The 13,392-nt window shown below is 40.3% G+C and overlaps 1 protein-coding gene and 1 long non-coding RNA gene across 5 annotated transcripts in view; one reads left to right on the top strand and one right to left on the bottom strand.

Moving 5' to 3' along the window:
• The window catches only part of LOC143372289 (uncharacterized), a 228,167-nt gene that overhangs the window by 160,933 nt on the left and 53,842 nt on the right, over positions 1-13,392 (bottom strand). The window lies entirely within an intron of this gene.
• LOC143372261 (neuronal calcium sensor 2) overlaps positions 1-13,392 on the top strand; it is a 449,084-nt gene that overhangs the window by 421,830 nt on the left and 13,862 nt on the right. For all 4 annotated transcript variants that reach the window (XM_076818318.1, XM_076818316.1, XM_076818317.1 and 1 more), the window contains one exon: positions 8,430-8,573. In XM_076818318.1, coding sequence (XP_076674433.1) covers positions 8,430-8,573 — 144 coding nt within the window. The remainder of the gene's footprint in view (positions 1-8,429; positions 8,574-13,392) is intronic.

Genomic DNA, 13,392 nt, shown 5'->3' with positions numbered 1-13,392 from the left:
AGTATAAGATTTTATCAATAAACATGGTGGCTTTATGGTAATTTCGGGCAGTGTATTACCACTGACACTGACGGCACGTAACTAGCACAGAACTGATACGTATGCCTAGAGCTTAAACCGTCTAATAAAGACACAGATACAGATGAAAACTTTATCTGACATTGAACATAACACGCTCAGCTAATAAAAAAAGTATCGTTATTCGTCGAACACATTTTCATCGAATAAATCCATTTATCTGTTGCTTGTCGAATGAAGATAACCCGGATTATAAGATAATACGGTTAGAAGAAAATCCGGGTTATCTTTAATCGACACAGGACGAAAAAATGTTTTATCTCTTATTTATTACTTGACATTTTTTATTTGGCTAAAGACTTTACCCATCTCTGGTAAACTGCCATCTGGCTCGAAGATGGTTTATTGAATTTATTCTGCATGTACAGGGTGTAAAGAAAATAATGTTCATGGTTTATGGCGCTAATTTTGAAATTCAAAATCACAATTACTTTTTGTTTCCATGTGTGTAGGTGCGTTACGTTGCTTGGTAGGTGAAGAGAAAATTAAAAGAAAAGCATATATTGCAAATAAAACCGTTTTCTTTTAAACAATTGTTAAAGTTTCTGCACTGATCAGATTGCGTGAGACCGTGCTGTAGAAATTTAACAGTAAGCTCTGGATCTTACGATTAGGCGCATACCCTACTTTGCCCCTCTAATCACGCTGCGTTGTCTGTGAGCACTTCACGATGGAAACTTCACCCTCTACATTGAATGCCGCGGTCATTACTTTTCTTTACACTCCGTAGAACATGGAACTAAAGTATCTGCAATGCGAGGAAACTGTGTCCGTTTCATGAAAATACATAGTAAGTTCGAAATCTGTATAAAGTTGTCCGCGTGTATGTAGAATACAGTCCGTAGGAAATGACAGGGCATTGCTTACAGGGTGTGGCAAAATTTATGATACAAGTGAGGTAATTATTTGCAAAAGGGCAGCACTCGCCGATTTCGATGACCTTAAAATATTTTGTCAACGTCAACGTTTTGAACAAATTTTCTTTATACATAAAACCACCGCTCGGCTCGGTTTCGAGATATTCACAAAAAACTGATCGGTAGTTGGTTGGGGCTAGATTTGTTCAGTGGTGTGTTTCAGAAATTTATGGGCACGAAGATTTGGACCAGCAACTCGTGGATGGTGCGCATCCGCAACATATTTTTTTTACAAGCTTTTATTTAGCTTTTATCTCTCAAGCAAATCTAGCTCCACCCAAATACCGATCAGAATTTTTTGAATATCTCGAAAACTAAAGCCAAGCAGCGGTTATATGTATAGGGAAAAGTTGCTTAGAATCATGTTCCCGACAACATATTCAGAAATCATTGGAATCGGTGCCGAGACACCTTTTCTGCACCATTAATTTAAATAAAATATTATTTTGAATCAATGTATTATATCTTTACATAAAATAATGTCACTTTTCCTAAGTTATTTTTTAAATATAAATAACAACAAAAAGATTTAAAATACAATTTTTCATTTGTTGATTTCAAACGTATCTCCAAGTGTGGAAAAAATGCAAAAGATAGTAATGTGGCAAAATGTAAATACATTTAACAATAGATTAAATAACAAATTGCACACCGAAACATCTGACGACGTCCCAATTTTTATCTGTTTCTATAACGTATGTCAAAATTATTTCCCATCAAAAATCCAAATGTGAGAATTTTATACCTACGTTACCACGATTACTAATTTTATTATAAATTTTATACAGTTATTTTATGTATACTATGTATTTTAATTATTGGTCAGGTTACAAATGTGATAAACAAAAACATTTAAATAATCTACGAATTTTAGCCAAGACTTGCGGATCGCGATCGTGATTGTAACAAATGCTCGCACAAGTGACCGTATTTCTATCTGTCAAGAATTTCGGTTGACCATATTTCTATCTCTCAAAAATTTTGGTTGACCGCAAGTTTGAAAGAAATTTTCTTACCAATTTCGGTTGATGGAAACTCTTGAGCGCTTTTCGCTCATCAATTCCGGTTGACACGACCGTAAATGCCATTTCGACATTTCTTTATTCTTTTTTCAATTTTGGGCAGAGAATTTCAATTCTGTTAATAAAATCCCTTGTTGTTACTTGGTAATAATGAATGTTTATATATGATTTTTTTCTTATTTTGACTGACTTCACACGCTCCTGAATTTTATGTTGCTAAAACCTACTACCTAGTACACCATTTGTGTAGAATCCTATTATTTTGACCCCCCCCCCTCACCTGGTATACTCCCTAATTATGATTGAAATCTTTGTTCACTATTTATTTTGAATTACAAGTGAAGACTGAAAAAAGATATTTCGAAGATCGATATTAATCATAATTAATAGTATGTAAACCTGATTCTTTAAAAATAGGTACTAATGGTTACTATAGTTTGTTTATCTGCTGTTTAACCATTCAGACAGCAAATATAATTCACATTACCCGGCAGTGCATAAATTTTCGTTGGATTTTATGGAGCAGATAGCATTAATTAATTGGTTTCTTAAACAGGAATAGTTTCAAACTAATTAAACTAATAATCAACCGTTACCTTCGATATTTTTTCATTCGCCCCTTAATTTACACTACAAGCTTTTGAAATAAATGATTCTTCACCGCTTTATTGTGTGCGGCTTCCAAGGTTTCAGAAACAGTATTGGTAAAATGGTAACGAGGTCAACATTATCTGTTTTAAAAGCCCAAGACGAATGACATCACATAAAGGTGCATCTGATAAAACGATGGGTGTGGCAAGTCTAAAAGGGTTTAAATTGCTCATGACCGAGTTACAGTTCTCTCAATATAACTACAATTTTATTATTAAACTGACTTAAATGTACATACCCGCAAGAAGAAATTCCCAATCCGAAAATTCAGATTTTAATGAAACTTCGTGTGAATGTAGAGCATATTGGAGTATGCAAGGAGCAACTATTTTTTCTACGGAAATTCACTCTGAAGAGGTGAATCAGCCTTTAAAGTTATCGTGTTTTTTCGTTTCTTTAATATGACCTCGTAATGGTATGAGATAGAACAAAACTTTAAATACAAAAATTGTTCAGTTTTTATGCTCTATTACACTGCCAAAAGAAAAAGAAAGTTGTACTTAAAAAAAAAAAATCACTAGTCCAGTAGAATCGGTCCACTAGTTCTCGAGAAATATTGGTTACTGCTTTCTAAAATACCACTTTGAGAAAAACGCTGTTACATATTCAATCTTCTTAGTTTTCGAATTAAATTTACACAATTGTTACATTCATGTACGAATTATATGATGCATATAAAAATTGTTAAATTAAAAAATAAGCAATGAAATATTTTTTGTATGAAAAAAAATGCCTAACTTCTTCGTGGTGTTTCTAGTCCTAGGTGTAGGTAGTTCCTTAAGTTAATACTTTTGAAGTTACTTCGGTAGTTGGAATGTAGGAACATGTACGAATGATATTCGAACTCTCACCTTACTATGACTAGCTACATACATACGCGCCTTAATCAACACGATCACAATCTTGTTCTACGAAACGTTTAACGCTGTTGATAAGCAGGCGCTGGAAAATCGTTTTTCCTGATTTTTTCAGAAACTATGGAGAAAAAAGCTAATAGGGGTTCGTCTCTACGTAGTCATGCATTGTGACCAATCGAGTTTTAATGTAATGAGTACTTTCTTATCAATAAGAAATTTTATTGCATACATCTAAAATATTTATCACCTTGCAACTACTTCAACAGCAACCTAACATCTTCTCTATTTGGTATAGTGTTGGTAAGAAAAAGAATTTCACCGTGTTGGAATTTATTGAATGCCATCCACTATTCAAAAAAATTTTATATGCAAGAAAGACACAAACAGAATGATTATTATGTTTGCATATTTTTGTACTTTTCTTCCAAAGAATAGAAAGATCGATTGAAATACAGAAAAATAATAATAAAGTACTGTTTACTATATAAATTCAAATGTATTTACGAAAAGAAAATATAATATAATGACGAATAATGAACTCAAATTTTCATCCAGCATTCTCGAAAAATTTTGCGAAATGCCTTTCACATGCGTGACCGCGTACGGCAGCGAAGGCCAGTTCGAGCCATTTGGGAGCCCGGGCTTCATGATGTTTACCATAGCCGCGTGGAAGGGGAGCTCGACAGCCAATGATAACGTGGGCGCGCCACGGATAGGGATAACTGTAGGAGTATAAGTAGTAGCGTGCGGTGCAGGCTCGTACCCCCTTTTTTTCGTGGAGAAATCCCTAACGGATACCCCTAACCCTCGGGGGAGGGTCAGGGGTTATGTGGGGCTTGCACCCACTAAAACTCCACGGTGGTCGTCCTCGGATGCGGAGTAGCGCGCCTGAGGAGGAGGACTTGATGCGGGAGCAAGCTAGCGATTCGTCCGCTTGCCCCCCCCCCCTCACGCGCATGATGTTGATGCATACTCCGCACCGATTCCTCGAAGACTCGGGGACTTCCCTGGGGAGGCTCGTACCCCTAGGCCGGGCCTGCCCTTAGGATGCAAATACCTCCTCAAGTTCTGGGACCCGGGCACAGTGGGCATGGACCCGATTAACTTTGTAAATCTCGGCTCAGGAACCGGGGAACAACGATGTCGCGCTGTGGAAGGAGCCCTGAGCTCCTCGGCCTATGGAACCGTGGTGTCCGAGGACGCGCACAACACCTAACATCTGTGGTTAGTCGTTACCGACGTCGGACAGGACTCCATGCGTCACGCCCCACCGCCCTCTATGCATCTCGCGAAGTTCGCAGACAAGGACCCCCAAAGGGGTCACGATGGGTCTTCATAACAGTCAATCATCCACAACTAAGACAAACCACCGAAATGGTAACATTATAGACCTAAATTAAATACGGGACTGACACACTCCGGTCCCATGGTGGTTCTGGTCAAACACCACCGCACTCCCTCTCAAGAGGGGACGAGCGCAACAACCAAGGATCAAACATTAGCTACAAATAATAACATTCCTAAATTCGCGACTAAACACGATCGGGCAACAATTGAACAGACGACTGTTGTGGGCGACGGAGGATCGAAGCATCCACGCCAGACCCACGGCTAAAAGGGCGAGGCGAGAGGTGCGACGAAAATTCGCAGGTAAGATGACAGCCGCCCCAGCACCACGATCGCGAATCAAATAGGAACAGGGAGGAAAAGGCACCGCAAACCCACGCGAGAACGCGCACGCGAACCGCGACACGGGACTCGGGGTGGCGATAGGCCACAAGCGCGAAGATGAGAGGGGTAGAAGGGAGGAGCAGTGCCTTTCTCGGGCGCTAGCCACCGGCCGCGAGCCCGATGTTCCCGATACCGAGAACTTCGGCGAAGTCGGCTGGGCCGTTTCAATAGGTACAGCGTAGAAGGAAGTAGACTAAAGAATGGGAAGGGGGTTGAGGGACGGGCAAAAACCCAGTACAGCTTCGCAAGAATAGGAGAGGAGTAAGGAAGGCCATGGAGGGGTTCTCTCGATCCTCAATGAGAATAGTCAACCTGCCACGATCCTGGGCATCTGCAACCAGGGCCCCGGGAAGCGGGGGGCCCCTCCCGGCAAACGTAAAATTCGCTACCGCGAGATAGGTGGGGCAGGGAACATCACGCATCTCGGAGCGAAAACTCGACGACCCGAACGCTCGATAGCAGCACGTGTACAAATCAAGGACCCACGGTTAGTCGTCACCGACTGACGTCGGCGAACGACGAGCAAGCTTGCGCACGCTTAGGATTAGTGGCACTGGGTGACGCATTATGCGAGGGAACTAACTTGGGTACGGCACCGGAATATCTGGTCCTAGGTTAACGTCAACGCTTAGGACAGTCCCGCAAGACTGAGTTAGCTATAGAGCAACGACGCAGGAAACGGCCTATGACCCGTACACTCGCTTGAGAGGATGCGTGTAGGACCTAACCCAGACCCTGTTCGAAGCTAGGATAGATCGGTGCATCCTCCATGACAAGCGGACTCGCGAGTTAGACCTCTCTGTCGGCATGCGGCAAACGAGTAGCCCGGGCCTATAAAAAGCCGACGTGATGTCAGAGAGCGAGGGAACCACCCCGTCGGGTTAAGGAGATGGTCTTGGTAATGCAAGTCCGTTAGGACATGTCTCTCCCTTTGTGGCCTCTGCGCATCACGCCACCCCGACACACAAACAAACGAAACGCAACGAAACGACTCGGGCAACAGCCGAGCGCGGAATTGTTACGTTGCTAACCACAGCATGGCCTGTGGGAGAACTGCACGAGTCTATATAGCTAGGCCTCACGCGTATGGGCGCACACACACTCTTGCAGTTATCCCAAAACCCACGCAACGATTAGCAAGGTAACAGTTCAGCCCTCGGTTTTTGCCCGGGTCCCAGAACTTGAGGAAGTATTTACACCCTAAAGGGCAGGCCTGCCCTAGGCTGAAATAACTGGCCCTCTTAGAAGCCCCAGTGGCAGCGATCACTGGGGCCCCCAAGAATCCCAGTCATTCAAACCTATCGTACGGGGCTGGCTGCACCGCACACTACTACAGTTTTCCCTATCCGTGGCGCGCCCGCATTATCATTGGCTTTCGAACTACCCTTCCGCGCGGCTATGGTAAACATCATGAAACCCGGGCTCCCAAATGGCTCGAACTGGCCTTCGCTGGCTACAACGTTTCCCTGAAAATGTATAGAAGTCACAGGTAGCTGTTATCGCCCCCATTACCCATTTGATATCTATATATTATGCAGAACTACAACTTCACTCTGCCCGCGAACATCTACAATTCTATGAAATTTTATAAAAAATATTTTACTTCTTATGAAAGGACAATGATAGAAATTTGCCAATTTTGGACCTGGCTGGCAACGAAGGTTTTTTACAGGATGTTTCTGCAGGTCTTAAGGAATCCGTAATGCATAATTATTTACCCTGAAGGTGATGGAAATGTTATAAATAATAAGCGTAAACTAATTGAAACCTATCATATTAAGTTCTTTTATAAAGGAATGTTATATTACAATAACAAACGCTAGACTCTAGGACAGTAACAATAAATGAGGAAAAAAAAATGGAACTTGAATTTCGACGCTGGTATACCTACTCGGTCATTATGGCGTTACACAATGTAACATTAACTAAAACGGTGTTTTTTAACATTATTATTATTTTTCTGGCAAATATTTAATTGAAACATTGTCTCATGTTGTGAATATGAAGATGGCGAAAAAGTTGTCTGTTGTTGCTCCTGCGTAACAACAATTTTATGGCTTTTCGGATATGCTCGGCACCACCCTACGATGAATTTACCAGCTGATTTCTTGAATAATTATTTTGCTAATGGATTATCATCCGAAGAAGCAATGATGATTAATCAGGTGAGATTTAGGTACTAATGACGAACGTTCCGAACTTTACGCTTATTATTTATAACTTTTCCATTGCCTCCAGGGTAAATAATTATGCATTTCGGATTTCTTAAGACCTGTAGAAACATATCCCCATAAAAAAACTTCGAAAAAGTAAAAAATTACGCCAAGTACATGAAAAAGTCAAGGGCGGAAAAGAGTATTATAAAATAAATCACAAAAAAATAGAAGATATTAATAATTACAATATAAAAAAAGATGTGAAATCAATTTGAGCTGTAAGTACATAAAGGTGCTTTGTAATGTGTGTGTGACATTTTAATAATGTGAAGATAAAATGTAACATCTAGACATTTGCCTAGATGTCCGCTGGAAGTCAAATACTTGGCGTGGCCAGGCAAGGTATTCTCAGATCATCAATACGCATACCTTCCCTCTCGCAGGCATTCAAATAATTTGCCAATTTAAAACTCTGACAATATGAGTACATTTTCATTATATTGCGTTTGAAAATAATTCTAAGATCATTCATCGACACCGATACCTTTCCACTCACAAACTTTCAGATAATTTGTCAATTCAAAACTCAGCGAATATGAATACACTTTCATTATTTTTAGTTGTTAAATAATTCGTATTCATCGACACCTTGACCTTGCTTGGCCACGCCAAGTATTTGATTTCCAGGCCGTGAACATCTATACCTAGGCAAATGTCTAGATGTTACATTTTATCTTGACATTATTAAAATGTCCGCCTCTAGATCCTGTAAATAACCTTCGTTACCAGCCAGGTCCAAAATTGGCCAATTTCTACCATTGTAAATGATTTTATACTTTAACCTGTAACGATTTCTCATATCCTTCAAGCATATCAATTAAGTACATATATGAAAGCGACAGAAATTTCCGACACACCCATTGATGCTGTTTTTTGCTGTGTTTGTACGTAGAGAATAAATTTTTAGATCGTAATAAAATGAATTTTCACAAATCTCTTCTTTTTGTAACGTTACAGCAAGATTGTCCAAATGGTAGATTAACGCCAGAAAAGTTTGTCGACATGTATAAAATGTTCTTCCCATCTGGTAATGCGGAAGAATTCTGCGATCACGTCTTTCGTACATTCGATATGGACAAGAATGGCTACATCGACTTTAAGGTAAGGCGAATTTCTTTAAAGTGATCTCTATATACAGTAGTATTTAAGCTGATAATTTTTAACGTTTTTAATTACTTTAAATGTAACTGCTAAGGAATTGCGGCAATAATAAGCTTTATCTAAGTAAAAATGAGTAACACACTACAATACCACTCGAGACACTAAGTCCAACGGACGAAGTGCATGGTTTCACAGTCCAGAGTCGTCTGCCCATTTTCATGGACGCGCAACGGTCGTCTGAATAACGAAGAGTACGAAAAATAATTTTGAACGCTTCAAGGACTTGGAAGGAAAGTCCTTTTCTTGAAGCGCATCGGTAGCGTCTAGGCTGTCCGTGTTCGAACCGAGGCTCTGGTAATCGTCAGTTTTAATGCCCACGCTCCGGCTCGGTTTTACCCCGGAGGAATAAAGGTCTAAACACACATATCAGTTCCGTATCAGTACCGTTCCGTCGTGGCTGTGGTAAGAAGAAGAGACCCTCTACGCCCCTCTTCTTCTTACCACTGGCACGCCGGAACGGTCCTGACACGAAACTGATATGTATGCGCAGACCTTAAAGGTTTGCGCACACATATCAATTCCGTATCCGTACGGCAGCGAAGGCCAGTTCGAGCCATTTGGGAGCCCGGGCTTCATGATGTTTACCATAGCCGCGCGGAAGGGGAGCTCGAAACCCAATTCAGTCGTTTCTGCAAGCCTCCCGTACAGTTCTTTCAGTCAGTAGGTGACAAAAGTATTCGGACACCCTTCAAAGAGAATAACACTTTTAAAATTGGTCCAAACGACGTGAGTTTTTTTTAGAAGCTAGAAGTATTAGTTTACTAAGTAGGTGGCGTGTTTCGTCATTTTTGAAAAAGTCGCAATTGGTCGGAATAGCGAAGAAACTAATGAAGGTCGCTTTTTCCACTTTTTTCTGTGCCTGTAATGATAATTTAAAAATTCCTTAGGTAGGTAGATTTAAGTAAGTTTCACTCCAATGCTCGTATGCTTTCCTTGACATCAGCAATCCACTGATAATTATTAATGTAAAAGAACGTTTTCATCTATAAAACCTCATCCACACGCTGCTGTATTAAAATATTACACGCGATTACTCGCGACGAGGGCCAATACACTTTGCGTAGGGACCCGGGAACAGGTAGTTTGCGCGCGCGGAGCCCCGCCTGCGCCGTCTTCCCTTCAAATCCCTTATCGCTCGAATATATACACGCGCGCGAATATCAAAACAGAAGGACGCGCGACGATTGGGTGCGAGAAAAGGTTGGCCATAGGGATGTCATTATATTAGGACCAATCGGACCTGCGTTCCTTGCACACGCGAAGTTTCTACTTCTTCATAGTAATATCCCCCCCCTATGGCCCATCTTTTCTTATAGCCAATACGTCGCGCATCCTTTTGCTTTGATACTCGAGCGCGTGTATTTTTATATACTCTAAACGATAAGGGATCCATCCCCAATTTGAACTACCCCTTTTGTTCCTATGTCCCAGCAAGTGTATTGGTGATCATCGCAAGTAATTTTGATTTTAGAAGTCCATGAAATACCTAATTCATGAAATGTTCCCTTTTCATGTCTAATGCTCTTTATGGGATGAACCCAATGCTTCCTCTTCGCTGGTTTTTTACTACATCTTTTGTGTAAAATCCAAATAGATAACGCTTCAATCTCATTCATTCTATCAGATAAATATTTTGTCCAAAAATGTGTGGGGCACGAGAAGATATATTTTATTGAAGAACAAATGATCGACACCTATCGCGATACGTGTTTCGCCCCGCGCCGCGTAAAAGAGTCCGCTCGTTTTCATTTTTCATCTGTCGACTTCAGACAAAAAGTATCGTGTGGGCGGTTCCAATGGAAGCTATAATCATCAATGGAAAATCGGTATGCATCATACACGTATCGCGATACATGTATCGCCGTGTGAAAAAGCTCTAAAAGTTGCACGTCCTGTTGAAACGCACATCCAGCTCCATTTCCCTAACACCCAGCATTCATGCATCCGATCATACCCTATACCTTACCGCGCAAAATTTAAATACAAAACTGTTTTCATTACAATCATTAATAACGTATCAGAATTATATCATGCTTGGTATAATTTTCATTGCAAAAACTCCAGCAATCCATTGGTGGTATTTGTATGGAGATCTAATATTAATTATAGAAATTCCCATTTTCATTACTGACTGTCCTTGTCTTTATGACTCTAGAGTCTAAGACCCCTGAAGCGCGTAGTGCGAGAGCTTCGACCCGAGAACCTTTCACGGTCATAAAAAAAGGTCTTCCCTTTCACCTTACCGTGATTTCAGGACTCCGTCAGTCCAAATGCCCAAATATCGTTGGCAACCAAATTTTTGTTTCACTGAACGGATAGGGGTTCTACACTGACATCTGCTGACAGCCCTGACACGGACAAGTGTGCGCTGCTCCATTGTAAAGCACGCAAACGATATTTTTTAACACGGATCCTGACGGCCCGGACCTGACGGATACGGAGAGACCATCGAATTTCACGGAACTGACAAGTGTGCGCTGCTCCATTCCAAAACAAGCAACCGATACCTTTTACGACCACGGAACTGACACGGAACTGATATATGTATGTGCGCAGACCTTTAGGTTGTGGGAACCTTCGCATCCGAGGACTCGACGCCCGAGAATAATAGAGTCATAAAATACAAGGATAGCACTACCCATTAACAAGGGGAAAATGTCAATTCGACAGTGACACTAATAGATTCCTGATATTCTTCCCGATTAAAAGACACCGAATATCATGTAGATTGGACTATTTTTAACGAAGTTAAGTCTGGTATCATTTTGATCAGGAAAACACAAGGAATCCATTGGTGTTACTGCCATATCGATTCGATAAAGAATAAAGAATTTCATTTTTTGCATAAGCGGTGAATCATATCCCTCATTTGCTACAACAACGACATCACACAAAATTCACGTTTTTTAGAGAAACGGGTTCAAATGTTCTATTAGACAACAACCGTTTTTTCTATGATAATAACTCAAAAACTGCAAAGTTTGAGTTGTGTCGTAGCAGCAAATACATTATGCAAATCAATTTTTCATGTAACTTTCTTAATTATGGTCCGAATTATGTTGTTTTTGGCTCCAATTTCATCGGGAAAACATAAGGAATCGATTGACGCCACCTTCGCAAAGATCTGATTAGAAATGCAGAAGTTAAGATTCGTCACTGCTGAGTGCGCAGCATTGTATGTTGCCGCTGGTTTCGATCGTCGAAGACCACGAAACTCAGCGAGACGCGTAATTGCGGTGGCATCACCTTTGACGAGTCTAGCTAGTTATTTTGCATCGTGTTTTTTTGGCATTTTGCAAATAATTGTATTCACGAACTGTTATTGAGCCCTATAACAAAATTTGTATTTACTTCAAACACAACGCGTAACACACAGCTGATACCGCAGTAATCTCGCTACAAACTTACGTACTAACGTAAGTTTATTCATAACACAACCCGTTCTAACGTAATATGTAGTACGGAGACTGACGGGTTAGGCTCAGGGAGGAAGCCGCAGCTTCTGGGAGTCCAAAAAGACCAGTAAAGACAACAGCGGAGTGAAAACGTGAGCAGCGTGCCCAGGGGAAAGCGACAGGGAAGCGCGCAAAATTGACTGACGAGGAAAGTTCGGTTACTCGAACATTCCGATTTTTTTGAAAGTGTGTAGATTTGTAGCAGACCTCAATAGAAGTATCAGGCAATTTTTTGGTCCTGCCCATTTTCGGTTTGTCAGGGTGAAAACACCCCCTAAAGATTAATGAGTATGTTTCTATTTTTCAGTATATCTTGAAAACTATAGTAGATATATAAAAATTATTATGATGAAAACATAATGGCTTTTTATGACCTATAAAACTGTGTAACCAAATTGTTTAAAATTTATAATTTAAACAGTAAAATGTTCCCCACAATCAATTTTAAACAATTCGATTAAATAGTTTGATACAGCATAAAAACCATTAAATTTTGTTTATATGATATACTGAAAAATAGGAACACATTCATTAACCTTTAGGGGGTGTATACACCCCGAAAACCCGAAAATGGGCTCAAACAAAAAATTGCCTGATACTTCTATTGAGGTTCTGTACAAATCTGCATAGTTTAACAAACATACGGAATGTTCGGGTAACCGAACTTCCCTTGTCAGATGGCGTCAGAGCCACACCAGTAGTTCTGCATGAAATATGCAGCATAATACATTTATGCTTGAGACTTTAGGTTAATAATAATAATTATTAGAGGTGTAGGGTAGACCGGGGGCGACAGCAACACTTTGATTTCGGAATACGATTACGCAAGAACTATTACAGTTACAACAAAAGTTTTTATACGAAAATGTTACAATCCATTGGGTTTGAATATCGCGTTGGAATTGATCACAATTCATTAGTCTCGGTCTTCGATATCATGAAACTGGACGAAATAATCCCGAAGCTGTAAAGGATGTGACTGAGGATCATGCGGTACTCATCTATACTATCTATCCTTCTATACTATCTATACTATTATAATAAAGCTACAGCGTTTGTTTGTATGTACACAAAAATCTCAAAAAGTACAGAACCAATCATTACGAAATTTTAACTACAGCATCCTTGAACAACAAGAACGGACATATGCTGTGTTTAATCACGTAAAATGTAATTAATCTGTGTAATTATGGGGTCACCTTTAAATCACCGACAATCATTTCATCGACATTGACACCGACTTCTACTGCATAATAAGATTTATACTCAGTAGAAGTCGATGTCAATGTCGATGAAATGATTGT

Source organism: Andrena cerasifolii, chromosome 8 (assembly GCF_050908995.1).
Source record: "Andrena cerasifolii isolate SP2316 chromosome 8, iyAndCera1_principal, whole genome shotgun sequence".
NCBI lineage: Eukaryota > Metazoa > Arthropoda > Insecta > Hymenoptera > Andrenidae > Andrena > Andrena cerasifolii.
Note: the sequence above shows the minus strand (reverse complement) of the source record. Positions and strands in the feature narration are given on the sequence as shown.